Here is a 26,699-nt window from a genome sequence, read left to right as displayed (position 1 = left end):
GCTGGCAGATTCCAGGCGGTGCTCCCCAGAGAAGGGGAATTCAGAGGTGCACGCGGCATTAGCATCTCAATTCATTACGGCACCTGCTTTCCTGCCCAGATGTGGGAGCTAGCTTGAGCAGGCAAAGTGGCAACTTGGCTTATAAACCCACTGGGAGAAGAGAGTTTAGGGGTTAGAGGACAGGGGAGGGAGACAGGCTTCCTGGGTCCTATTTCTGGACTAGCTACTGATTTGCTGGGTGACCTCGGACAAATCACTTCAAGTCGCACCTTCCATATCAGTGGCCACCTTTGATCTCCCAGCCGGGCTCCTCCATTAGCATGAGCAGCGGGGATTCGAGGGTGGGACCCTAACAGGGGATGGAGCCCCCTGGATGAGCTGGTACTTGCTGCGTTGAGATTATCAGAGGGGAGGGAGGGAGAATCTGGGCAGGATGTCCAGGGGGAAGGGAGCAGATGGAAAAATATTACAGAATTTCCCGGGACATTTCCATTCCAGGTCAAACCACCAGTCCATACAGTCTGGTATCCCCTCCTCCTGCCATCTCAGATCAAACCACCAGTCCATACAGTCTGGTATCCCCAACTCCTGCCATCTCAGATCAAACCACCGGTCCATACAGTCTGGTATCCCCACCTCCTACCACCTCAGATCAAACCACCAGTCCATACAGTCTGGTATCCCCTCCTCCTGCCACCTCGGATCAAACCACTGGTCCATACAGTCTGGTATCCCCACCTCCTGCCACCTCAGATCAAACCACTGGTCCATACAGTCTGGTATCCCCACCACCTACCATCTCAGATCAAACCACTGGTCCATACATTCTGGTGTCCCCACCTCCTGCCATCTCAGATCAAACCACTCATCCCTACAGTCTGGTATCCCCACCTCCTGCCATTTTGGATCAAACCCACTGGTCCATATGGTCCAGTAACCCCACCTCCTGCCATTTCAGATCAGACCTTACTGGCATCCCACCAGCTGCCACCCATTTGACCACTGGCCCATCTCTGCCAGTTTCCCACCTTCTGCCATAACGTATCCAGCCTCTGGCCCATCTGCTATGGCCTCCCGACCGCCTCTCATGTAGCAGCTCCGACCACAGGTCTACCTAGCTCCTTCTCTTCGGATACCACCGCTCACCCAGCATCCCAGACTAGACCATCCCAGTTCTGACCTGGCCCAGAGCAGACCTCAGTGGCTCTAAAAGCTCCGGGAAACGGGTTTTCCACCCCACCTACAAACATGGTGCACGGAGACTGGAAATGGCTCAGGATCTGTTTCGATCCACCTGCCATGACACGGCCAGAGGTGGACCTTCCCGTTGGGCCCCACGCCACCCTCCCAGCAGAGCATCCAACAGGCTGGCTCCTGGCGGGCCTCCCTTACCCCACTCCGGAGAGCAGCCTGCAGAAGAGGAAGGTGCCGTAACCTTGCACGAAAGAGGAGAAGAAGGCGAAGACACTGTTGACCGAGAGGGAGATAAGGAGGCACTGCTTCCGGCCGATCCGATCCGCCAGGCCGCCCCACAGGAACGCTCCCACCATCATGCCCAGGTAGACGATGAGGCCTGGAGGGACACAGCAAACAGAGCGGCACCTGTCAGCAGTAACGCACAGCCCTGGAGCTCCCTCGCCTCTGGGCTCAGCAGAGCATATCCGTGCAAGGGCCATGCGGCCACTAACGCCAAGCAGCAGGTGCTGGGGTGGAGCGTGGCAGGCGGGTAGCCCAACAACTTCTAGGAGGCAGGCAGTTAGAACAGGGGGAAGAAGAGTCAGGACTCCTGGGTTCCACACTCAACCCCGTGCTCTATGCACGAGACCCCATGCTTCTTCCAGAGCTGGGGAGAGAACCCAGGAGTCCTGGCTGCCAGCCTCCCTGCTCTAACCACTAGACCCCACTCCCCTCCCAGAGCTGGGGAGAGAACCCAGCAGTCCTGCCACCCATGCTGTGTCTGAACCCCAAACCCAACGAATTAGGAGCTCATAGGAGATGAAGATCCCTCTCTCCCATAGCGGGCAGCCCATCACTCTTCTGGCTGGTGGCTCTGTGCGGCTCCCAGCGCCCCCACTCCCACCCACCCCCGCCCCGCCTGTCCTGCCAGCAAGGGCTGTGATCTCCCAAGTTGTTCCAGCAACCCGTGGCTAATTTCTTGCTGCACTTCTCTTCCACTGGGGGATGGAAGCGCAAGGGGAGCCCTGGCTAACGGGACTGGTACGAGGGGCAGCCCTGTGCCGCACGGGGCACTGTCAGCCAGGCGGGCAGCCGTAGCTGGGAGCAGGGCATGGCGGGGGATGGGAAGGGGGAAATGGGGAAATGTGCTATGGGGTACAGCTGAGCTGGGGGGCAGAGCACAGGGGGAAACAGGGGGTGCAGAGGGGACTGTTTCATGCTGCAGATCGGGGTGGGGGGGGCGGGCCCAAGGGGCAATGGAGGAGCAGAGGACACGATGTCACACTTCAGGGCTGAGATGAGCAGGGGGGACGGGGTTGAGCGCAGATGGAGATGTGGGCAGGTTCCTGGGATGCTGCAGGGTTGAGTTAGGGGGCAGAGCACAGGGGTGCAGTGGGGTGTCCCTGTAATGTTGCAGGGTAGGGTGAGCACAGGGGGAGATGGGGGCGCGGGGGGGGGCAGTTGTGTCGCAGTGCAGCTCTGAGCCGCCGATCGCATCAGTACGGAGGGGAAACGAATCCCTTCACCCCCAGCCTCCGATCCTGACGTGGCAGAGCGTGGGTGTGGGGGGGGACTCCAAAGCGGCACGTTCGCACCCCGGCGACGGCAGCTGTCGACCTGCGTGATTAGCACAATCCTGATCCCTCGTCCCGGGGATTTCACGGCCCACCGGGCAGCTAAAGCCAAGAGGGCTAACTCGGCCCCCGCAGCCGCCCGGGCTTGTCGGCCTAGCCCGGGGGAGAGAAACATCCTCCCGCCTACGCAGGCCAGACCCTCATCTGCGTCGTGCCCAGCTCCTCTCCCCGTGAGCGGTCTGAGACAAGGACGAACCCCCCCCCCCCCCCCACACACACAAAGAAGACATGCTGAGTCACTCCCCCCTGGAGGCTGGCGGGCTCTCCCGGCCCCCGTGCCCTTCACGTCACTTTCAGGAGATGCCGCGGCTGCACCATGGTAGAGGAGTTCTCGCCAAATCCTGCCCGTTCAATCCAGGGGACGGCTCTCCAAGGCAGACACATGGCAATCGCTCATGGCTGCCGCTTGCCCGGTCGCTGCCCGTGGCCAGCCAGAGCCCAGATTCTCCCGCCAGGGACGTGCCCCTCAGTTCTCACGGCCTGGAATCACTCACACCCCCACCGGGGCCAGGCATCTGCTCCCAGGCCTTAACTTATAATGAAAATCAAGCCATTTTTTTTACATTCCTAACTGATGCAGCAGGCCCAGACAGGAGCGGTGCCAGGGTTTTTGCCGCCCTTAGGCGGGGGTAGGGTGACCAGACAGCAAGTGTGAAAAATCGGGACAGGGGGTGGGGGGTAATAGGAGCCTATATACGAAAAAGATCCCAAAATCGGGACTGTCCCTATAAAATTGGAACATCTGGTCACCCTAGGCGGGGGGTCCTTCCGCGCTCCCGGTCTTCGAGGCACTTCGGCGGCGGGTCCCGGAGCGAGTGAAGGACCCGCCGCAGAATTGCCACCGAAGACCCGGAGCACAGAAGGACCCCCCGCCGCAGAATTGACGCCAAGGGCGGCAAAATGCCGCCCCCCAAATCCTGCTGCCCTAGGCAACCGCCTAGGTCACCTAAATGGAAGCGCCAGCCCTGGGCCCAGAGGTGCCGGGGCTAGGAACTGCCAAGCCCAGAGGCGCCGGGGCTAGGAACTGCCAAGCCCAGAGGCGCCGGGGCTAGGAACTGCCAAGCCCAGAGACGCCGGGGCTAGGAACTGCCAAGCCCAGAGGTGCCGGCCCTGGCCCAAATTAAGCACTGGCTGCTCCTGTGGAACGAGCCACCTATCACCAACGCAGCGCCCAGACAGCTGGCTGAAGGCAACTACGGAGCCTGTGTGGGCTCCTGGGGAGGGTGCTGGCCTGCGTCCTATTCCTAGCTCTGCTGCTGACCCGCTGGGTGACTTTCGCCAAGTCAATTCCCTGACCAAAGGGCACAAGGGCAAAACCAATTTTCCAGCCGCAAAATGGACTCTCCAAGCCCCGCGGGACAGTCAGCGTTAATTGTCCTGTATCATGGCTGCGCCCGTGAGCCCCAGCCGTGGGCCAGGCCCCTCAGGTGCTAGGTGCTGTACAAACGCAGAACAAAGAGCCAGTCCCTGCCCCCAAGGAGCTCACACTCTAAGTATAAGGCAAGAGACACCAGCTGGAGGCAAAACAATGAGGTAACACCGGACTAATATTAGCAATAAATCACTCAAGCTGGTGTAACAACTTTACAATGTCTGAATTCCAGACTATAGTCATAAACCCACCCACGAAACAGGAAAAACCCAAGGCTGGTGGCAGGCGGGGAAATGCAGTCCTTGGATGGATAAGGTGGAGAACACTCAGCAAAAGCAGAGATGTGTTATCACCGTTGTATAAGGCTTTGGTGAGACCGTCAACGGATACTAGCCCTGGGCAACATTTTCCATCTGAAATCGTTTCAGGATGAAAAAAAATGCAGATTTTTTGTTGACCAAAACATTTTGCGAATTTGTATCAAATTCGTTAAATTGTTTCAATCAACCCTGCCCCCCCAAAAAACCTCCCCCCAAATTTTGAAATGTTTCATTTCCACATTTTTTAAGCAAAACTTTTCAATTCAAAACCATTTTCCATTTCAAATTTTACTTCAACGTTAGTTTTAAAAAAAAAAGGTGAAAGAACCGAAAACCAACCCAAAATGAGTTAAACGGATCATTTCGTTCCAAAAAAATAATCTGAAGAATTGTCATTCACTCTTTTCAGTTTCAGACACTGCAGATCCGTGCTTTGCACGGAGCTGCTGGATGCCGGATCCAGTCCTGGTGTCTGTACTTCAACAAGGCTGTTGACAAATTGGAAAGGGTTCAGAAGAGAGCTACAAGAATGATCTGAGACCTGGAAAACCTGCGTCTCAGCAAGAGAGTCACACCACTGTAGCGATATTGACCTAATCCCCAGTATTAGGGGGTAGCCGTGTTAGTCTGTATCCACAAAAACAACGAGGAGTCCGGTGGCACCTTAAAGACTAACAGATTTATTTGGGCATAAATTTTCGTGGGTAAAAAACTTATGCCCAAATAAATCTGTTAATCCCCAGTGTAGATGCAGCTAGGGCAACGGATGAATTCTTCCATTGACTTAGCTGCCGTTGGTCAAGGAGGTGGTGTTCCTACACCAATGGAAAAACCCCTTCCATTGCTTCAGGCTGGGTCTACTCTATGGGGTTATGCCAACATAGTAGGGCACCGTAGCTGTGCCAGGATAGTCCCCATAGTGTAGACATGGCCTGAAACTAGATAAATTCAGACTAGAAATAAGGTACACATTTTGCAACAGTGAGGGGGTCTGAACCCCGGGAACACCGCATCTAGGGACATAGGGGATTCTCCATCACTTGAGTCTTTACATTCATAGATGTAAGGCCAGAAGGGACCATTGTTGATCATCTAACCTGACCTCCTGGGTAACCCAGGCCAGAGAATTGCTTCAAAATAATTCCTAGAGCAGGTCTTGTAGAAAAACATCCCATCTGGATTTTAAAATTGCCCGTGATGGAGAATCCACCGCAACCCTGGGTGAGTTAATTATTCTGCCTGTTAAAAACTTACACCTTATTTCCAGTCTAGCTTTAGCTTCCAGCAGGTTTTCTAATCCTTTAATCACTTTTGTGGCTCTTCTCTGAACCCTTTCCGAGCTCCCAACATCCTTCCAGATTGGCCACCTCTTTCTCAGAGACACATCCGAGCTCAACCAGAAGTTACGGGCTCCATGCAGGAATCGCTAGGGGAGGTTCTCCAGGCTGGGCTGTGCAGGAGGGCAGACGAGATGATCAGAACGGTCCCTTCTCGCCTGAAAATCGACACGTCCAACAGAACTGACCCAGTCTGGGCTCCCTGACGTTTCCAGAGGGGCTTTCATCCCAAAAGGGAACCCAAAGCTATGGCCCCAACCCTGCAATCGATCCACACAGGCAGGTCCGAGGAAGGGTCTGTCCGGGCTCAAGGATTGGATTGCAGGACCAGTCAACAGAGCGATGAGGGAAAGACTCCTGCACCCCCCCGACTCCCGTTTTACACCAGTGTATTCATGGGAAGAACGAGGCTGCTGCTCGTTGGACCAAACCGGTGCCGGGACATAATGCAGGCGCTCTCGATGTCTGCAGACACCAGCGGGATAAGTACAAGCTTGAGCTGTCCACACCCCACGTCCCGCCACACTAATCCTGCTCCTGAGAATCAATGGGAAACCTGTACAAAGCCTGCCAACTTCAGCACAGGCGCCCATGCCCTGCCCTAAAGATCGTGCCTTAAAACAGGGTCTGTGATGCCTTGATCCTTCTCCGGTCCACGCAGCAGCTGGTGGCTCCAGCTGGAAGACTGGGTCCCCACCAGGACTGCACAGGCCCAGAAAGTGAATCCTGCAGGGCAGGGTTGGGGCATGGCCACGACGGGCCGTATTTAGGGGAAGCTCACCCCGACGCCTATCCTAGTTGCATGCATAGGAGGCCCTGGTCTGCGGGGCGGTCAAACCAGCCCTTTCGCCAGTGCTGAATCCACTTAAAACACAGGGGAGAAATTGCCCAGTGAGAAATCATAAACCAGCCCTGACTAGCAAAACTAAGAGACAAAGTCCAGATGGGCTCCTGGGCCGGAAGAACTGACTTATTGGCGGGGTGGGAAGCCTGCCACCACAGCAAAGCAGCGGAGTGCCGGGAGGCAGAGCGCACGCAGAGGAGAGGCAGCTATTTTTATCCTGCCTTTCATTTCGATTTGAGCTGCAGTCACAGGGCCATGCGTCAGCGTGATACAAGGTGACAGGCCTCATGGAAGAGCAAAAAGCCACAACCATTTTCTTCTGGAGAGATTGGGGGGGATTCGGGGAAGGGGGAACATGTGGCAAGGGGGCATCTATATTTCCAAATGGAGCCAGGAAGAACCCTATTCCTCAAGCGATCGAGCCTACAGCTGGCAGGAGCCATACGGCTTTGGAACCAGGGTGCCTGATTAATGGTCCCGCCCTTCCTCCACTTGGGGCAGGGAGGTAAGAGAGCTCCTAAGCCCCTTTACCCACCCCACATATTCTGGGGTCATGCAAGCTTCTGTCCAACCCTGCTGTAAATTACAGCAGCCTCGGGGCTGCTCTAACTCACATTCTGTTTCCCATAGGAATCAAAAGGCTCCCCATAGTGCAGTGCTCTCTAGCCACGCCCCTAATCCACCCCCACGCCGGGGGCTGGGAACGGGGCGGGTGCAAGGCCCGTATGCCAGCTCTGCACCAGCTGGGAAGGCCTTTGCATGGGGGTGGGATTCTCAGAGGGCTGTTTCCACGCCCTTTGTGCTGCCGGAGTGGGACTAAGACTACGTCCACACAGCAGAGGCGGGAGCTTTGAGCTAGCTGGCTCGGGTACCACTAGCAGTGAAGCTGCAGCAGCACAGGCTGCCGAGGAGGGAGCCAGGGTACAGGGGCGGGCTGGAACTGAAGGCCACGCTGCTGTGGTTGCACAGCGATGGATACTCAGGCTGGCTAGAGAGAAGCTGGCGCAGACCACACCCCATGACGGCAGCACAGACGTACCCCGCGAATCAGGGCCAGAGACGTTCGAGGTGGAACGACCTGGCGGAACCTCGAGGCTGGTGCAGGATTGTTCCCGTAGGGGGCATTTTCCAGCAGGTTGTCCAGTCTGCTCCCACCCTCCCACTTAATCCAGCCAGAAACTGTCCTCCACCCAGGCGCCATCCCATTGAATCCAGGGCTGGGGGGGACACACAGGGAGAGCAGAGATTGCCCCTCAATTCAACCCTAAAGGAAGAGTTTGTGCTCGTCCGCCCGGGCATGATTAGTTTCCCTCGGGAGCAGCCTTCGGTGCCCATGCTGCCAGGTCTCGGGTCTGTGCCCCAGGAGCAAATCTCCCATCTTAGATTGGTAGCTCTTTGGGGTAGGGCCCAGCTCTTGGTTATGTGCCTGTACAGTGCCCCGGAAGTCGGGGGAGTGGAGTGTCCCAGCCCATGGCCCGTACAGCACCCTGCACGGAGGGTGAGGGGGGGGGGCACAGCCCACCCCGCGCACAGCCCCGGGCTGGGGGGGGGGGTCCCAGCCCATGGCCCGTACAGCACCCCACACAATAGGGATCCATGCTTGTGGCTGCTAGATGCTACCACAATGGTAAATAATCAAACGGCTGGCACAGGGGACGGGAATGGGACACGGAGACTGTCCCCTCTCAGCCACCCTTTCCCTCCAGCACCAGGATCCAGAGATGGCTTCTCTCCACTCCCCGTTGCTGCATCCCGCTTATACCCCATCTGGCTCCTCCACCACCGGCCCTGGGGTCTGTCCTCCCCCCACCCCACCTGCTGATTGGAAGCAGCGTAACGCTCCCAGCGGCCAGATCCACCTGGAGTCCCCAGGCTGATGGGGCCCAGCTCCCACAGCAGAATACACATGTCAACCAGAGCCGGGCGCGTGAGGCCCATCTCCCCCTTCATGCCAGGGAAACCCAGCTGCATTGCCCTGCATAGCCTCCAATAAGCTTGCAACGCGGCCACACGCCCCGCCCAGTGTGCAAGGTGCCCCCCGACTGCCCCCTCGCGTCACAGGTTCCCCCGGGGCTCAGTCCTTCGCAGCACCCGTGCTCAGTAGTTTGACCTGCCGCTGGATCCCCGTCGCCCTGCGTGCTGCACTGAGCACTGGCAGGGGACGCAAGCCCCCACTCTGGTTTCCAACAGCCGCCTCGCGCCTCCTGGAGGATCCGAACCAGGAGCAGCCAAGGGCTGATTCGTCCTTCTCGCCCCCTGGCTCCTCCACCAAGCCAGCTCCAAACTCCCGCCCGTCCTGGATTCCTGCTGTGTATTGCAGGGGGGTCCCCTCTCTCCAGCTCCGTTTCCTCTGACCCTTCCCTTCTAATGCTTGGAGCCTTTAAGTGCACGGCAGCTGTTCAGAGTCCTGGCTCTCCTACTTGCACTGGGGTAAAGTCTCGTGTGACCATAGTGCCCCTGGCACCGCCTTGCCCAGGCCGTGGCTTCAAAGGGAAGGGCACCAGGGTCAAGTCGCCCCGTTGGAAGTCTCCCAACCAGATTCCGATGCCACTTAATCCGGCTGAGCTCACAACAGCTGCCAAGAGCACGGCCCCAGGTGGGACCCGGGCACAGACCCAGCCAGCTCTGCGGGGCTTACAAGAGAGATCGCCGGTCTGCAGGAGGCCCTGTCCTCCGCGCCCCGGAAGCGCGGCATGGTAACAAACCCAATGGCTTTATCGGTCACGTTTACGTTTGAATTCGGCACTGTCAAGCGCCGCAGCGTGACATCCCAACACCGCTCTGCCCTGCAGCTGGCACGGAGGAGCTCTTCGACACCGACAGAGGTGCCCCCCAAAGCCCACCAGAATTGGGGGCTCAGCCATGGCGGGGGAGGAACAAACCACTCATGGTTCTTTTTAGGCACAGCCTCCCTAAAGACAAACACTACACTGTTCTCCAGTCAAAGCCCCCAGCCACCTCGGCCGCGCTTGGGGCTATGGGGTAACCGTTCCTGCAGACTATTGGGGTACATCAAGTAAAGCGAGGAGAGGAGGGAGACACGCGGGGAAAACGTTTCCAAGCAGAGTGTTTGCAACTCCCCCCCGAGCATGTTCAGCTGAGCCCTATATCCCCCTGCGCACCGGCTCCAAGAGCGATGGTGGAAGTGGAGTTGATCTGACCCTTTGCAGAAACAGCTCCCCGCCTCCCCCCATGCTCAGAAGACAGGCAGAGTCCTGACCGCGCCCCTGCCACAGGCCCTTTCATCCGAGCACAAGCCACATGCTTCGGAAAGGTGGCTGGACTGGGGGGGCATGAGAGATGGGCCTTTTCCGGGAAGCCTGCAGGGCCAGCGAGGGAGGCAGAGAATAAAGCCAGCCTCCCCCGTAATGAGATGTGCAGCGCAGTGCGAAGCTCGGGAAGGAAATGCTCCGGCTGCTGCTAAGGGTGCCGGGGGAGAGAGGAGCTGATGAGGGGACATGCCAGTGACTGGCAGGCTCAGGGTTACGGGCGGTGGCTTATCAAAGGGAGAGATCTTGAAGCCTAAGGAATTAGTCCTCAAATCCGCAGACAGCCAGGCACGGGCCAGGACCGGGGCTGTCATCAGCCAATTCAGAACACGTGTCCTGGGAACCATGGGTGGGGAGGGAACTGTAGTTATTAGTCCTGGGGTGAGCTACACCGAGAGGCAGACTGGACTCCTGGGTTCTATTGCCAGCTCTGGGAGGGGCTAAAGCAGGGGGGCTGGGAGTCAGGACTCCTGGGTTTTTTAGTCCAGTGGTGGGAGGGGAGTTGGGTCTAGTGGCTAAAGCAGGGGGGCTGGGAGTCAGGACTCCTGGGTTCTATTCCCAGCTCTGGGAGGGGGACCACGGAGAGAGGCCCAAGCAAATCCAAGCACTGAATTAGCAGCTAGATATTCCTGGCAACTGCTTCCAGAGTTCATGCCGGGCCCCACCAGTGGGAGTTCACCGAAAGGGCCGGAGTCCACTGGGGATGGGGAGCATAAGGCAGGACGAGGAGCTTCCCCGACGAACCGCTCCACAGCCCAGATCCCGTCAGTGCAAGTGACTGTCTCCCTAAAGTGCTGGAAGGGGCAACGCAAGGGGCCGGCCGGGCCGGCCGCTAAGCAAACGCGAACGGGAACCAGCCTCCCGCACAGCTGGGCGCTGCCTCGTGGTTCCACACAGACACACGCATGTTTCCCCTGCACACACGAGGCCCCTGGCACACGCACACACGCCCTCCCCCTGCTTATCCCTCCACCTGTGCTCATCCTGCACACCCCACCCCCTGCCCGTGTCTCGTCTTGCACGCATCCCCATGCACGCGCACTCCTGCCCTGCCCTATGCACGGGGCCAACAACAGCTCTCGCAGCTGGAGATCTCCAGAGGGCCACACCAAGCAGCGACAGAGCAGCTCCTGGGGGCTGGGCCAGGGGGATGGGGCGAAGGCGCTTTTCACGCTCAGGCCCGGGCGTGGCTGTCATCTGGCGACGCCTGCATGCGACGAGTTTGCTGGGGCTCAGTCTAGTTCCTAGCAGGACAGGGAGGTGCCCCGCTCACAGCCCCTGGGCGGACGGACTCCGCAGACAGGCCAAGGATTGAAAGGGTTGTGGAGACTGAGCACCCCACAAGTGGGAGGGGGGACTCCCTTCCCCATCTCCACGGCTCTTTCAAGGGGGGGTAGCTCCCGCTCAGGGCTGTGACGGGCAGTGCTCGAGGTGGGCGGGAGAGCGAGCTTTGCCGCAGTGCGGCCTGCACCTGCTCAAATCGCCGCGTGCTGGGGGCGTCAATCCGGTGCCTTCCTCTAGCACAAAACTCGCCTGAAATCCAGGCTGCTCTGGGCCTTCCCCGGGTTCCCAGACTCCTGCCCCCCCCTCCCCAATTATAGCAGCCCCACCCCTTCACTCCTCTTCTCTGCAGCCGCTCAGGCAAGATTTCCTCCTGCTTTCTTTCATTTGGAATTAATTCCCACTAAGCCCTTTGCGGCAGTGCCGAGGTCTGGAGGGGCTGTCAGTGGTGCAGGGAGATAAGCTGTGGGGCCGTTCACATTGGCTAAATTATGCCGGTGTTTGAGGACGGCAGAGGGAGGAGGAGGACGATGCAGGGGGTGAGTCACCGACTGTCACTGCTGGCCGGGAGCTCTCGCCCGCCGCAGCCTCCAAAGGGATTTCAGAGCACGAGCCACCCCTGGCTACAAATCCAGCCCCCCGCCCCCCATTTCCGGCTGGCTTCTACCAAGCGAGGTGCTTGCCTGAGCCCTTCGCTGTCATTAGCCTCACAATTATCCATCCGGGAGACAGAGTCAGGTGAGGAAAGCAGTGTGGCCTGATGGAGAAATCATTCGCCTGCAATTCAAGCAATCCGGGTGCGAATCCCACCTGGGCTACAGGCCTGTTGGGGGACACGAGAGGTCTGGTCTACGTCCCAACTGCTGAGCAAATCCTGCAGAGCTTGGCCTCTCTGTGCCTCAGTTTCCCCCCCTAGTCTGATCTCCCGTATCACAGGCCAGGGAGCTGCTCCAAAATCATTCCGAGAGCCGATCTTTTAGGAGAAATAGTAGCGCTGCCAGGAACAGAACCCAGGAGTCCTGACTCCCCAAATAACCCTGCTCTCCCCCCTAGATCCCATTCCCCTTGCAGAATACAAGCCGGCAATCCTACCGTCCAGACCCAGTCTCTAACTGCAGTTTGATTTACAAGAGTCCTCCTGACGCTCCACAGATCAGCACCTCATCTCACCAGCTACTCGCCTGGTCATTGGCCTGGCCCGACTACTGGAGTCAAACAGAACTTAAAAATGAAAGAGGGGGCAGGAGCTGACAGGTGCCCTGGGTGAGGGCCGCAGCCTCCAGAGACCTGGCTACAAATCCCAGCTACGGGCACCAGAAAAGAAAAACGAAAAACGGGCCATAAAGACTGACGTCCACTCTCATCCCTCGCAGGACAAGGCTGGGGCACCAGGATATCGATATGGGCGCACCTCACAGTCCACCTGGGATTTCTCCTACATGGGTTGGGATGGAAAGGCACGGGCAGAGCTGGGGGAAGCCCGGGGCTGGGATAGCAGGGGGCTGCAGGTTGGGAGGGACTATGGGGCACCCAGGCCCCTCACTCTACCACTAGGCCCCCTGACTCTAACCACTAGACACCACTGCCTGCCCAGAGCAGAGACTAGAACCCAGAGTCCTGGGGTTCCTGGTCCCTTCCTGCTCTCCCCACTAGACCACGCTCCCTCTCGCAGCCCGCTCCCAAAGGAAGCGAGAGGGATGAATCCTTCCCCAGTTATTGAACCTAGACTTGAAGGAAAGAGAACTCCCTCGCCCAGCACACCCCGGGCTCCAGCCCACGCTCTGCTTCGCTGGCTGTAACACTCCAGAGGGGAAGCAGCACTTTATTTAAAGCTCTGCTGTCTCACTACACCCTGGCCATCACCCCCACCCAACAGCGCTTCCTCCCTCGGCCAGTGCTCTGCCACTCACTAGGGAGAGGCGGCTACTGACCGGGCCTGTATGGAACAGGATCCCCCACCCCAGGCTGCCCCCCGCCTCCCAAGCCAGCCAGGGCCAGCATAGGAAGCTGGGAGGCAGCAAAGGACAGCATATCGGGCAGCTCAAGGGGACAGCTTGCCTACTGGTTAGAGCACTAGCCGGGGGCTCAGGAGACCCGCATTCAAGTCCCGGCTCTGCCAGGAACTTGCTGCGTGACCTTGGGCAAGTCACTTGCTGCTCTGTGCCTCGGTTTCCCCACCTGTAACTGTGGGGCTTAACAGCACTGCCCTAGCTCACAGGGGGTTGGGAGGACCAGTCCTTTCATGACTCAGGTACTGATACACTATGGTGATTAGGGTCAGACAGGGCCCTGCCCGCACAGTTCCCACTGCTCCTTCGCCGTAGATGGTTGGCTCTGAGGTTCTGTTCCAAGCTCTCGGAGGGGAGTAGGGGCAAGTGGTTACCGCAGAGGACTGGGTGTCAGGATTCCTGGCTTCTACTCCCAGCTCCTTCATCAATTTGCTGGGTGACCTAGGGCAAGTCACCGCCCCGGTATCTGCCTCAGTTTCCCCATGTGTAAAGCAGGGATAACGCTGCAGGCCCATCTCCTGGGGAGGCTCAGTTCATTGACTCGGCATTTGAGATTCTGGAGGGACAGCATCAGCCATCCGAAGAAGTGGGCTGTAGTCCACGAAAGCTTATGCTCTAATAAATTTGTTAGTCTCTAAGGTGCCACAAGTACTCCTGTTCTTCTTTTAGCATCAGCCACTGGCACGGCACAGCCTTAGTCCCCCAGGGACCTACGCAGAACCCTTCCCTAGGGGTCACGGGACTTCCTCTCCTAGCTCCTAGGTTACAGCCGCGCTGCCCGCCGCGGATCCCTGCCTGCCTGCGCTGGGAAGGCAACGCCCCACCCCCCAGAGGAGGTGGCAACCCGGGTGCAGCTCTGACTGCAGCAAGGGTGGCTGTGCTAACCGGGGACGGAGCCCGCTCACCCCCTCCAAAGGGATGGACACGGAGGGAGATCTGGGATCTCAGTCTGGGCTGAAGAGAAAAGCAACGGCCCAAAAGAGCCGCTAGCCACCTCCGTACAACCCAAACGCGAAGGCCTGGTCCAGGCGAGGATGCTGCCATACCCAGCGCAGAGGGAGGGGCGTCCCCTGAAACAGCCTCTCGGGGGGGGGGGACTCAGGAGATGCACCCCCTTCCCCCACACAGCTGGGGCACGCTGTCTCTACCCGCTAGGGGCCACTGCCTCCAAGGGGAGGCCAGCGCATCCTCCCTGGCCCGTGCACTCTGGTCTTGGAGCCGGGGCCTGGTAGCCAAGGATCTTGCAGTGGATTCAGCTCTGGACCGAAAGCCCCTCCAGACTCCAATGCTCTAGTTAGCCAGAGATGCGGCACAGGACACAGGTACCCCCCACCCCTCAGGGCTCCCCAGGCCCACCGTTGGCTCTGTCTGGGACGTTCATGGTGAGGAAGGCCTGTGGGTCACGGAGGAGGCTCTCCCAGCTTAAGCAGCAGACACAGGAGCTGGCGGGGGGGTGGGTTCCGGTTCGTCCCAAGCTGGATCAAATCCACAAGCTACCAATATTGGTCCCAGCCCCCCCCGAGCTTCCTTGGCCTGCGTCTCCCAGGTGCAGCGGCCTTTCCCACCGGGCTCCCGTCACGCGGACGCCGGCACTGACTCAGCAGGAATCAAAGCCGCAGGGACCCACTCAGGAGAGAGCCAGGCGCCAGCTGGCTAGTTCCCGAGAGCCCGTCTTCATGGCCGTGCAGGGGTTGGGAGGAGCCCCCCGAGAGCTGCTGGCCTTTAGCCACCGGGACTAGACAGTCAGGGACACGCAACGGACTCAGGACAGAGTGTGCACGTCTCAAAGCCAGGGGAGGGGCTGAGAGTCCGGACTCCTGGGTTCCAATCCCGGTTTTGGGAGGAGGGCAAGGTCTAGTGGTTAGAGCAGCAGCCTGTGGGAGTCAGGACCCCTAGGTCCTATTCCCAGCTCTCTGACTAACTGTGTGCGAGACCCACGTCATTTCACTTCGCTGCTTCCCAGGGGGAGGATATTGACCAGCCTTAGGGGATGGATCATGGGGTCTGACCTGTAAGACACTTTGAGATTTTCCTACAAAGAGGTGAAGAGCCGTGACAAACCAAATCCAGGACTACCAAGGACTTGATGGATTTCAATACGGCGCAGGGCAGATAGAACTCAACCTCGCACCCCGAAAAGCCAGGTCCCTGCTGCTTTAGAATCCCCATCAGCTGTTAGCAGTACAGGGGCTATGACACAGAGCTTGGGAGATCCAATTCCATCCCCCAGGGAGCAGTGGCATGCCTCAGGCACGCACAAAGGAGCTGCTGCAGAAATAACATGAGCCAAAACCAAAAACCCCCATTGGAGGGGCGGGAGGAGGGCAGAGTGCACCCACTGGGAAAGCAAATTGCTTGACTCCCTGTGGAGCAAGACTACCCTCTGTTCACACAGCACAGCCAGGCAGAAACCCCAGTTGCCATGTGCTAGGGGAGTGGCAGCGAAAGCTGACTGACCCTCTCCCAGCTTTCGAAGGTGGCTTGCAGCCATGGGCCAAAAGAAAAACAAAATCGCAGACATGCCTGGCTGATTGGGGCCCGGATCCCATTCCGGCCACGCCCTGTGTGCCCCCTGCAATGGTACAACCCAGGGTGGGTTCAGCCTGTGCTCCTAAACCAACAGGGGTCTGCCTGGGGCTGGGAGCCACTTTTACTACTTTTGCTCCCACCAGCATGGTACGGAGCTGCGTCACACCAGCTGGGAGACCAGAATCTGAACTCCCACTCAGGGCCAGTGTCCTCCCCATTTTACTGTGGCCTTGGCAGGAGTGCAACTCAGGGTTTCTGCAAAACCCCATCCGCTATCCCATCGCACACACCAATTACTCTAATCTCATAGGAGCTTGGGGGCAGGGAGGGGGTTCTCTGCACACTAAATCCTGAGCCTTGCAGGTGGGGTGGGGGTGGGCGGACCCAACTGAAAGGCTTTGTAGCAAGGGGGGTTCCCCCCTCCCCAAAAAAAGGCTTGAACCCGGCAATCAACTAACCGTGAGAGTGCTAGGCACTCAAAATGACTGTCACCCACAGCAGAGCACTCCCACGTGCATTTGGGAGCAGGACACCAAGAGGGGTGGGGTTGCCAAACGAACTTTCAGCTCACGAGGACCTCACTCCACCCCGAGCCAAAGGGAGTGCCCATATCTCCCTACCCCCCTTCCCAGCATGCACTGCTTCGGGCCTATGGTTGCTAGGCTCCCTCCGGGAACACCATCCCCCAGAATGCCTCTTTCCCCTTCGAGGGTCAGCGTCGCCCCCCCGCCCCCTCCTGGCATCCCAAGGACTTACCCAGCATGCCTTTGTTGGAGTCTGACAAGCACATGTCCTTCTCGGCGCTGGGGAGGACAAAGCCCACCACGAAGACCTCCACGCCGTCGGCCATGAGGGCCAGCCCCAGCACAAAGTACAGCGTCCACTGGAAGCGCCCGTGGCCGCACTCCTGCAGGATGAGCTCGTACTGCTGGGCCAGCTCCTCCTTGTCCTTCTTCTTGTCCCCTTCCAGGTCCTCGAAGTCTCTGAACTCGCTCACCACCTGCTGGTTGTCGGCCAGCTGGTCCCCGGCCTTCAGGGAGTCATTGCGGGGGATGCCCTGGTACTCGCCCTCGTAGATCTCGTCGTCCTCGTCATGCCCTTCGGTGGCATCGCTGGAGGCCCCTTCCTCGTCGTTGGCCGACTCGCCGCGGTAGTAGCCGTCCTGGGGCTGGTAATCCTCCTCGTCGTCGTCCTCCTCAAAACGGGAGTAGGAGCGCTTGGTGTATTCGTCCTGCACGCGGTCCACGCCCTTGCCCACCTTCTTAGTGGCATGCTTCTTCACCTCCTTGGCAATGTCCTTCGCCCCCCGGATGAAGGCCGTGCGGTCCCTGAACCCCTCATCCATGGCTCTGCCCTTGCTGACGCCCCGCCTTCAGATCTCACTGGCGTGAGGAAGAAGAGGATGGGAACCGCCTTTGATGGGGGCGGGGAGGGCGGGTCTTCCTGGATGAGCACGCAGGGCCCCTCCCCGTCTCCTCAGGCCAGGGGGCAACGGTGGGAATCTTCGGCACGCACACAAGCTTTCCAACGGCGGCCGATCGAGGGCACTGAACCGCGACCCATTCGCTTAATCCAGGCTTGAGACGCCGGAGTGGCCAGGCGGGTCGATTGGGCGAGTCTCCCTTGAGCGGCAGCAGATGGAGACGGTCCTGGGAGGGGGAACAAACACAGAGGGGGGCATTATCAGGTAGGAAAGGGCATCCATGCTCCCTCTCTCAAAAGCCACTTCCCGGTGGAGGAGCCTGCTGTAGGTACCGCGTGGCTGGGGAACAATTCAGTATCTAGGCCCTAACGCCAAATGAAGTACCTCCAAAATGCAACAGGCAAAATTACAGACAAGGCTTTTCAATGGTTTGCCAAGCAGGATGCTAGATGTTGGCAAAGGTCCCCTGAAAACCCACATTTGGAAAAGCTTAAAATATGCTGACAGGGCAGGGTAGCACTTTGAGGAGATGCTCTAAGCTGACGAGCGAGAGCTCTCCCGTTGGCACCTCAGTGAGAAGCAGTAGCTAAAATCAAGGTGACAACAAATAACTGAGGATGACCCATGCGGAGCGGACGATGATACCAAAACACGAGGCCAATTGCTGAATGGCAAAGAAGGAGGACGGTGCGTTAGTTTGATAACTAACAGGGTGCCTTGCCCATAGGCTGGAGAGCTTGGGGCTAAACCAATCCTGATTACAGGATGGCGCCCACCTGAGGGGAACCAGGTGGTCTAATATAAAAGGCAGGAGGAAGGTGCAGAGGTGTATCTGGTTGAGAGAGAGAAAGGAAAGGAAGGAACGCACGCTCACAAATTTGGAATTAGGGCCAAAGGGCTGGGCTCCAGCCAGAGAGAGCTGGCGGAAGCAGGTGGCGCTCATGACTGGGGGCTTCCTTGAAGACTGTTTTGGATTATTTTGCAGTTAAGGACTCTGAGGTTTGCGTGAACTTTATTGGCCAGTCAAGCCTAGGCGATGTGGAGTACTTCCGGGGTCTGCAAGAGGGGGCTAAGGAGGGCAGGGTAAAACCCTTTCAAACTACCCCCCGGGCACAGTAAGCAGCCACACTGCTACAAACAGCATAGACGGGAGGATGGAAAAGCAAATCATGAAAACGTGGATCGATGGAGAACTGGGTATGTGTGATGTTAAATAACAATAGCTGCAGGAAAGCAAACGATTCTAACGTGGAAATGTGGAAGAACCAAGTGAACGAGGGCCCAAATCGGAGAAATACCAGACCGGAAACTGAAGGAATGAGACTGAAGGAGGAGCCCGGAGGCCAGAGTGTGAGACAACCATCAGGAAGGGTAGGAGAGCTTCCCAGAACTTGGGTCCCCACCTATTCCATTTTATCCTTTTACTGTCTGGCATAAACATAAGTGACAATTGTCTGAAAATGTATAAATAAAGGCAAAAATTGATTAAGCCTAAATTAGTTGGACTCATGCCTCAGTTTCCCACCTTACAGAGCCTAACACCATGGGCTCTGTGGTAGATTGAAACTGTTAAAATCACAGGCTATCACTTGAATTTGCAGTTTCCCAGTCCTGCTTGCAAGCTAGAGGGCTCAGCCAGGAGTGTCCAGTCACAGTCAGCTCTGTAGGGAGCCAGCTTAGAATAAGGTGAGGTGAGTTGTGCCGCTCCACTTTAGGGAGCAGCCTGCTTTGTCTCTCACTGGTTTTGGGTCCTTGGGTGTTACCATTCTGAAGTTTAAATAATAAAGTCATGTTCCAGGGCAACCTTCCAGCAAGAGTATTCATGGTTTTTATCTAACTTCTCTGTGCGTATGCCTGAACATAACAGGGACCTGATCCAAGACTGGGGCTTTAGGTGCTACTATAATACACCTAATAGCAATGAACATGTACAGCGCCTAGCACCATGGGGTCCTGGCCCATGGCTGGGACTCCTAGGTGTTACTGTATTACAGATAAATAACTTAAAAGAGATCCCCATGTTCTCCAAGCCAGGATTCCAAGTCATTAGTCATTTTGGAGGTCCAGTTTATGACACCATGGAAGAGACTGATTTCCAGACAGTGCTGAGTCCCATCGTCTGAAAACAAGGCCCCCCTTAGTTGTCTCAAGTTACTGGAGGAGCTCGGCCAATACTAACTCAGCCCCATTGCTTCGCTATGAAATGGCCTTGGCCTCTAAACCATCTGCTGTGGAAATGCAGCCGCCCCTGGGGTGGGACGCAGGGGCCGTTTAACAGCCGCACAGCACACGTTTGAGAAAGCAATTGAAGAATGCTATGTGATCCCCACTGCAAGTGGAGATGTAGGACAGCAGAATGCAAAAGGCCCTAGCATCCCGGCCCCAAAAGTCAGCTTCATAAACACGAATGTATCACCAGGTCTTTGACCACCCACAACAGCTCAGGACCTTGGTCTCCCACTGCATTCCAGCTGCACAGCACCCTAGCATCCTAGCACCCTGCTGAGCCACTGACTCCATACGAAAAGGAAGAGCGCCCCCTACTGACTCACCAGTGTCACTGCCTGTGCCACCAGGGTCCTGCTTGGAGATCTACCATCCAAAGATCAGTGTAGCCCAACCATGCTTAGCTTGGGAAAGCCAAGCCATAGCTGGGGATGACCTGTGGTAACATGGAAATAGATTATTAATATTGTATATATAAGAATCCCGTATCTAGCTCTGGTCATGCCCAAACTCTCCCAAGCCAAGTACGGTTCGGACAGGTTGATATTCAGATGAGAGATCTCCGTATTTATATATAGTTATTCTCAAAGGTGCCATCAGCTGACTCTTTGGCAAAGACAATCACAGACCTAGTCAATGGCTGTTCCAAGCACTCCCTTTCAGAATCAATGGAAGGAGCAATTAAGCCCCTTTATGTAGTCGAGACAGCTGCAAACAATGGAGGGATTGCCCAAGGCAGGTCAGAGCTGAGCTGAGCGGGCTTGGGAGCAAAGGGGAGCATTCCCTAGCTGCAAATGCAAGGGCTAAGTTATCAGTTTTGAAGGTCCTGTGTGTTGGAGGCAGAGAGGCAGGAGAAGCAGTTGTGAGCATGATCCTGGGAGGAAGCAGTGAGAGAGAGAGCTGCTCGGGCACAGTGCTCGCTGGAGTGGCAGACATGGGAATTTCTGAACAAGGAAATTGCCTGCTGTTTGTTGCTCCCGTGTTCAGGCAACCAGGACTCTGAAGACATTACCCCCAAACAATATCCCTGGCTCGTATCAATATGTTACAGTGAAATTGCCCTTAAGCAGCCATTCCCGGGGTCACAAGACAGAGCTTCACAGGGCTGAGCCTTCTAATTAAGGGGGAGCAGACTTTTCAAAAAGAGGTGGCTAAAACTGGGCTCTCAGATCTCCAGTTAAGTCTCTAAATAAGGATCCCGATTTTAAGAAGTGCTGAGGACCCAAGAGCCCCCATTTGACCTCAGATTGGAGCTGCTGGCTGGCTCCATACTTGAAAAACCAGGAGACTTATTTAGCAACTTCAATAAGGATTTAAGGATGGGATTTACAAAAAAACAACCAGGGCCCGGATCCTCAACGGTCTTTAGACGCCTCATTCCCATTGATTTCCTTTGAAGAGGTGACTTAGGCGCACAAGTCTCTGACTCTCAAGCCCACCCTACCTGCTTGTGAGAATCTTGGCCAATACATTTGGGGGATGCTTCGGGACATTCTCCTGAGACCAGCAGATGCCTCTTGAAGAAGATTCCCTGTGTTGTACTAAGAAGCGGATTTCGCTTAGGCAAAGGACGGTAGCATCCCAGCGAGGCGCAAAGACCCTATTACACACAAATCACAGACCAATTGGCCATAATAAAGAGATGCCAACAACTCTGTGCCGGCCGAAGCTAGTGGGAAATAAACCCGCCACTGTATACTTTAATACGCCGATTATAAATGATACATCAGAGAGCAAAACTTACTCATTTCTAGGCTGGTCTGAAGACCCTCCTTTCCCAGCAGCCCTAGGGGAAGGGGGTTGGGATAGCTCATGAAGGGCCAAGAGGTGAATGCGAATCAATTTGCAACACGTGCCCCCCCTGCAGGAAAGCCCTAGCAAACTGAGGCTGAGACCCCGGACTCCTGGGTTCTAGTCACAGCTCTGCTGCCTCCCACGCACAGAGCAGAGGAGGAATCGTACAGAGAGGGAGCCGAGATGAAGAAACTTGCCCCGCGTCACGCAGGCAGGCAGGGGCAGAACGTTTTCTTGAACCCGGATTTCCCGCCTCTCGAGCCCGGGCTTTAGCCGCCAGGCCGGCCGCGCTCCCTGCTGTCCTTCAAGGATTACATCGGAGGGAAAACGGCGACAAGGGAGGCCGACGCGCGATTGGGATCGGGGACCTGGCCACGGCGGGGAGATAAGCCCTGATGAGCACCAGATAACAAGGCTGTCAATGGCTTCTGGGCAAGAGCTTCAGGGATTTTGTGAGGTGACCCGTTTCCTGCTTGTAGACTCCAAGCAGGGGCTCGGCAGCCGGCCCCCCGCTCCCCCGCAGCGTCACGCCAGCCCAGAGGCCTGGCAGAGTGGGGCTTGGGTGCTGTCCAGGCCAGTAAACTGCCGCTGGAGAGCCGTCACCTCAGAGCAGGATGTCTACAGGAGGGGGAAAGCTGTGTAGGCAGCATCAACAGAGCACCCTAGGGAGAGGAGGGGACAGCTGGTGGGGGAAGGACCCAGCTACGGACAGCAGGGATGGCTAATGGGGAAGGAAGGATACCCTAGCGGGCAGCACATTGGCCTGGGACTCAGCAGTCCTGGGCTGCATCCGGAGCTCTGCCACTGGCCTGCTGTTTGACCTTGGCCAAGCCACGTCCCTTCTCCGCGGGGCAGTTTGGCTCTCGCTGCGCGTCCCTGCAGCGCCAGGCATCCGCTTGTCGCTGGCACGAGACCATGGCTGGCGAGGGAGCAGTGGGTCATTGGTCCCAGCGGCTCCTTGGTCCCAGCCTGGTTGCTAGGGGACACCTGCAGTGCCCTGAAGGATGCGAGCCGCCCTCTCTCGTCACCACGAAGGGGGCACTGTGGGAAAGCGGGGCAGCCAGCTCCTGGAGGGCTGCGTCCAATTCTGGTCATCGCTGTACAGAAAGGATGTAGAGAAACTGGGAAGGATCCGAGGCGAGCGAGCAAGGTGGTCCAAGGGATGGAATGCCAGCACCATAGGAGCAAAGGCTGAAGGAACTGGGTATGTTTCGTTTGGAAAAGAGGAGATGAAGGAGGGGGACGTGGTACCGGTCTTCAAATCCTTGCAGGCCCTACCAACCCTCTGGTTCTAGGAAAGCTCCCTGCGCAGGGGATCATCTTCCCAAGCCCTGGCCAGCGCGCAGCCCGCCCCACACACCTATACCACTGGCCAAAAAGCCAGTAACACAGAGAGGGCCCCTGTCTCCGAGACTGAGCGCCAGGCCAACCAGAACCAGCCCCAGCCCCCAAACCCCCCTGGAGGAACATCTTTCATACAAGCTGCAAGTGCCCTAGATACTGTCGAGAGAGAGGAGGATTATCAGGGGTGTTCCGGCAGCACCTGGAGGTCCCCACCACCTGAGATCAGTGCCCTATTGGGTGCTGCACAGACGTGTCGTGAGGCGCGTGCTTCAGGGCTGGAGCCCACTGCTACCTATTCAAGATGAGGGTGAGACCCATGGGCTGGGAGGGTAGATTATCCCACCTCTGGTACTGCGGGGTATTTACCCCTTCCTCTGTCGGACACTGGGCCAGGCGGATCTGGGGTCGGAGCCAGTCTGGCAATGCTTGTGTTCCCCACTGACTCATGCACCGCTACCCCGGAGGCCGGGCCACCTGCCTGGTGGCGCGAATTCACAGCCAAACAGCTCTCCCTAGCAGGGAGCTTCCCCCAGGGCCAGCCAGCTTTGCCCTCGGCTCAGTTCTGGTCCGTTCCTCCGCGGGGGGGCAGATCTGGGCTCTGCAGGGGGGGAGAACAGCCCCACCGGACCCACACACAGGCAGGCAGGATGGGTGGTGGCAACCATCTTTGCGAGGCAGGACATCTGCAGCTCAGAGCTCTACTCCGGGGGGACACTGATCTCACTCACGCGGGCGTGACGCCGCCACTGATGCTCACGGGGGATTGTCTTTAGCTCTCCCCACGTGCACCCAGCTGGGCCCGGCTTTGCAGCAGCTCCCGGCATGGCAGGAAGCGCTCTGCAGGGTTGCAGGCCCAGCTGCAGCCTGGCACAGAGCGGGGCGGGGGGGGGGGGGGAAGAGAAGAGGCCAGCCTGGCTTTGTTTCACAAGCTGAACCTCATTTAAAAGCACGTTTCTGGGTATTCATTTCCTACGCTTCTTAAAGGATACTGGGGATCACAGGGGCCTCTCCCCAGCAGCAGAGCCCTGCAATGCTCCTCAATCCCAACCCATAAACCCTCAGCTAGGCCAGCTCTGGGCCCCCTCCTGCTCCCCAGCTCTATTGCTGCCCCCTCAATCTTAACTTGCCATCCCCGCTGCTATCCCAACCGTGGGGCTCCCCACACACCCATCTCTGCTAAGGCACTGTGGTCCTGGCCCCTGGCTCCCACCAGCTATCCCCGCCCTGGGCTCCCCCTATAACCAGCTCTGCCGCGCCCCTCAATCCCAACCTGCAGGCCTGTCCACCCACCCAGCTGTGCCAGTTCACCCCAATACTTGCCCTGCAGGGCCTGCCCTGCCACTCCACCACTTTTCCTAGATCAGTGACTCTCAAACTTTTGTACTGGTGACCCCTTTCACATAGCGAGCCTCTGAGTGCGACCCCCCCCTTAAATATATTAAAAAGTGGTTTTAATGAATAACATTATAAATGCTGGAGGCAAAGCGGGGTTTGGGGTGGAGGCTGACCGCTCGCGACCCCCGCATGTAATAACCTCGCGACCCCATCCCGACCCCCCAGTTTGAGAACCCCTGTCCTAAAGGAAGCTGCCAATTAGGGGCAGGAAACAGACATCCACAAGGAGGGGCACAAAGGCCAACAAACCCGTAAGCTGCTCCCCAGTTACAAACCCAAGTCTCCGGGAGAAGGAGGCCGGAGCAGGAGACCAGCCGGAGCAGAGGAAGCCTGGCATTTTGCCATCGCCGCTCAGCCCCACCGAAGGGGCTGGTGCAAACGCAGATCACAGAACGACTTAATGGTGCTTTTGCCACCTTGGAGTTATTGAGTCCCTGGGCTTACAAGAAGGGCTGCTTGTCACAGAGCTAATCCGAACCCTGCGGCTGCATTAACCCTTCACGTACTGGGCTTTTCCGCATTGCGCGGCCAACAGCTGCTTTAGGGGACTTGCCTAGTCCTACTGGACAGTGAGTCTGTGGCCTTATGGGGTGGGGGGGGGTCCGTGTCCCCCCCGAGTGATGCAGCCAGCTCAGCTCAGTCAGAGGAGGAAATCCCTGCCCCAGTGCACACATCAGCTGCCCAGGGAGTCACCGATGCAAAAGAGACCCAAAAGAGGTCTAGGCCTTCACCCCCACGCCGGGAGAATCGAGTAACCTAGGGCTTCCCTCTGCGCTGGGATCTGCTCTCCCCTGGTCGATCACCGATCCATCAACGCCAGGGGCAACCTCGTTTGCCAAGAAGTGCCAAGCACCCCAACGGAGGCCCACGGGGTTTCAGGGCTCTGTCTCTCCAGCTCGCAGCATCTCTCGGGTTGCCCAGCACCCAGCTTGCCCGGCCCCATGGATTCGGTGGGGCAGCCAGTGAGTTCTCCCTCATGTGGTGTCAAGCCTAGAGAGACCAGACCTGCCTGTGTGACCCAGGCCCCTGAGCCATGGGGCAGCCCTGAAGATGGCCCTAGGAGCCCTGGAGCCACAGGCCCAGCTCCCTGCCCCTCCCCGGCCATGTGCCCCTAGAACTCCCTACCCTCGTGACAGAGAAAGCCACCCCACCTCGCCCATCCCCCGGCCCATGGTCCGATCACGCCAGCCCACCGGCCTGGGGAAGGGGCTGCCCCACAAGGCGCAGTAACACGAGGGCTGGGGGGTGAGGGGTTTCCTATCAGATACATGACGAAATGAACAAGCCCTCAGGACACGCCCCTTCCCGCCTGCTTCAGCCAGGGGACCTGGCCCCCCTCCTGCCAGCAGTGACCCACACGCATAGCAACTGAGCCCAGCCGTCCCATAACGCGCAGCCTGGTTCGCCCACCTGTCCCCTTCTGGAGGGTGCCTGGGCCACCTAGAGAGCCTGCTACAGCCTTGAGACACCGGAGAGGGGCCTTTTAGCTCAGGCCGGAGAGGCCTGTGCCTTTAAATCCAGAGGGGCCGGGTTCAACTCTGCTGTCGCTGTGGGCCAGGTGTGAGGAAATTTATAGAGCCACACCGGGCCGCTGCCCTGCATCCGTTTCCACCAGCGCCGAGTGGGTATCAGCCCTCCCCAGGTCGGAGTGGCAGTGTTCCCGCACCCAGCTCACCCGAGGTGCAGGGCAATGGAGGAAACCGTTAAATAAAGGTCCCCATAATACTCTGCTCCCTCCGCTGCTCAGGGATGAAACGGACTGGCCCGGTGCTCACCGTCCACTAAGGTTGCCAATTTGGATTGGACGCATTCCTGGAGGTTTCATCACAGGACATAATCCTGGAGGGCTGGCAAGCTTATTCCTCAGCTCTCAGCATCTGCACCGACTCCGCCTTGGGAGACCTGGGTCTGTGGCACCCAGAGACCATGGCGATGGACGTGGGATATGAACCTAGATCGGATCCGTTCTGCCTAAGCTGCACCCTTGCTGACTAACACAGGGAAAAGGACGTGGCCTTTCCAGGTGCTTTCTCCCAACCACCCCACCCCCAGTGAGGTGCAGTTACCACCAGAGATAGGTCAATAACACCTCCCAGATCTGGGATCTCAGCGGCTTCAGAGCCAGAGGCAGAAGCCCAAACTGCGTAAGAGGATGGGTCTTTAAACCACAGGCACTGCACGCTCCACCTAACACAGGGGGCAGGCGGGCCCCAGGGCTCTTACGCACAGAGCCCTGCAAATCTGCGGATATCCACAGGTTTGGTATCCGCATCCAATCTGCAATTTTGTATCCACACAGGGGATACTTATGCAGCCAAAAGAAATTAATGGAGATCTCCCATCTCCTAGAACTGGAAGGGACCTTGAAAGGTCATTGAGTCCAGCCCCCTGCCTTTGCTAGCAGGACCAAGGACTGATTTTTGCCCTAGATCTGCCAAGTAGCACCCTCAAGGATTGAACTCACAACCCTGGGTATAGCAGGCCAATGCTGAAACCACAGAGCTATCCTGCCCCGAGTAGCCCAGCCTGGCTTCTGGCCCTCCTGCCTTTTGCCCTGGTTGGCAATAAAAATACAGGCCATTTACCAGGTGGGTAAGACAGGCAGTGGGGAAGCTGTGTTGGCAAAGAGCCTTTCCTAGAGGGGTAGCAGCGCCTTCTGGTTCTTGTAGCAGAGCATCCTGCCTGGTGACCCAGGCCTCAACCCTGACCCGGGCTCTGAAATGCAGCTGGGCACCCACTCCATTGC

General features: G+C 57.7%; 1 protein-coding gene across 2 annotated transcripts in view; it reads right to left on the bottom strand.

Moving 5' to 3' along the window:
- SV2A (synaptic vesicle glycoprotein 2A) overlaps nt 1-26,699 on the bottom strand; it is a 56,658-nt gene that overhangs the window by 26,028 nt on the left and 3,931 nt on the right. The window contains exons 2-4 of one of the 2 annotated variants that reach the window (XM_034756786.1): nt 19,747-19,856; nt 16,528-17,420; nt 1,393-1,573 (exon numbers count right to left, since the gene is read on the bottom strand). In XM_034756786.1, coding sequence (XP_034612677.1) covers nt 1,393-1,573; nt 16,528-17,116 — 770 coding nt within the window. In that variant the 5' untranslated portion in view covers nt 17,117-17,420; nt 19,747-19,856. The remainder of the gene's footprint in view (nt 1-1,392; nt 1,574-16,527; nt 17,421-19,746; nt 19,857-26,699) is intronic. The other variant, XM_034756785.1, reaches the window with a different exon arrangement.

This window comes from Trachemys scripta, chromosome 24 (genome assembly GCF_013100865.1).
Source record: "Trachemys scripta elegans isolate TJP31775 chromosome 24, CAS_Tse_1.0, whole genome shotgun sequence".
Classification (NCBI taxonomy): Eukaryota; Metazoa; Chordata; order Testudines; family Emydidae; genus Trachemys; species Trachemys scripta.
This window is presented reverse-complemented; position numbering and strand designations above follow the sequence as displayed.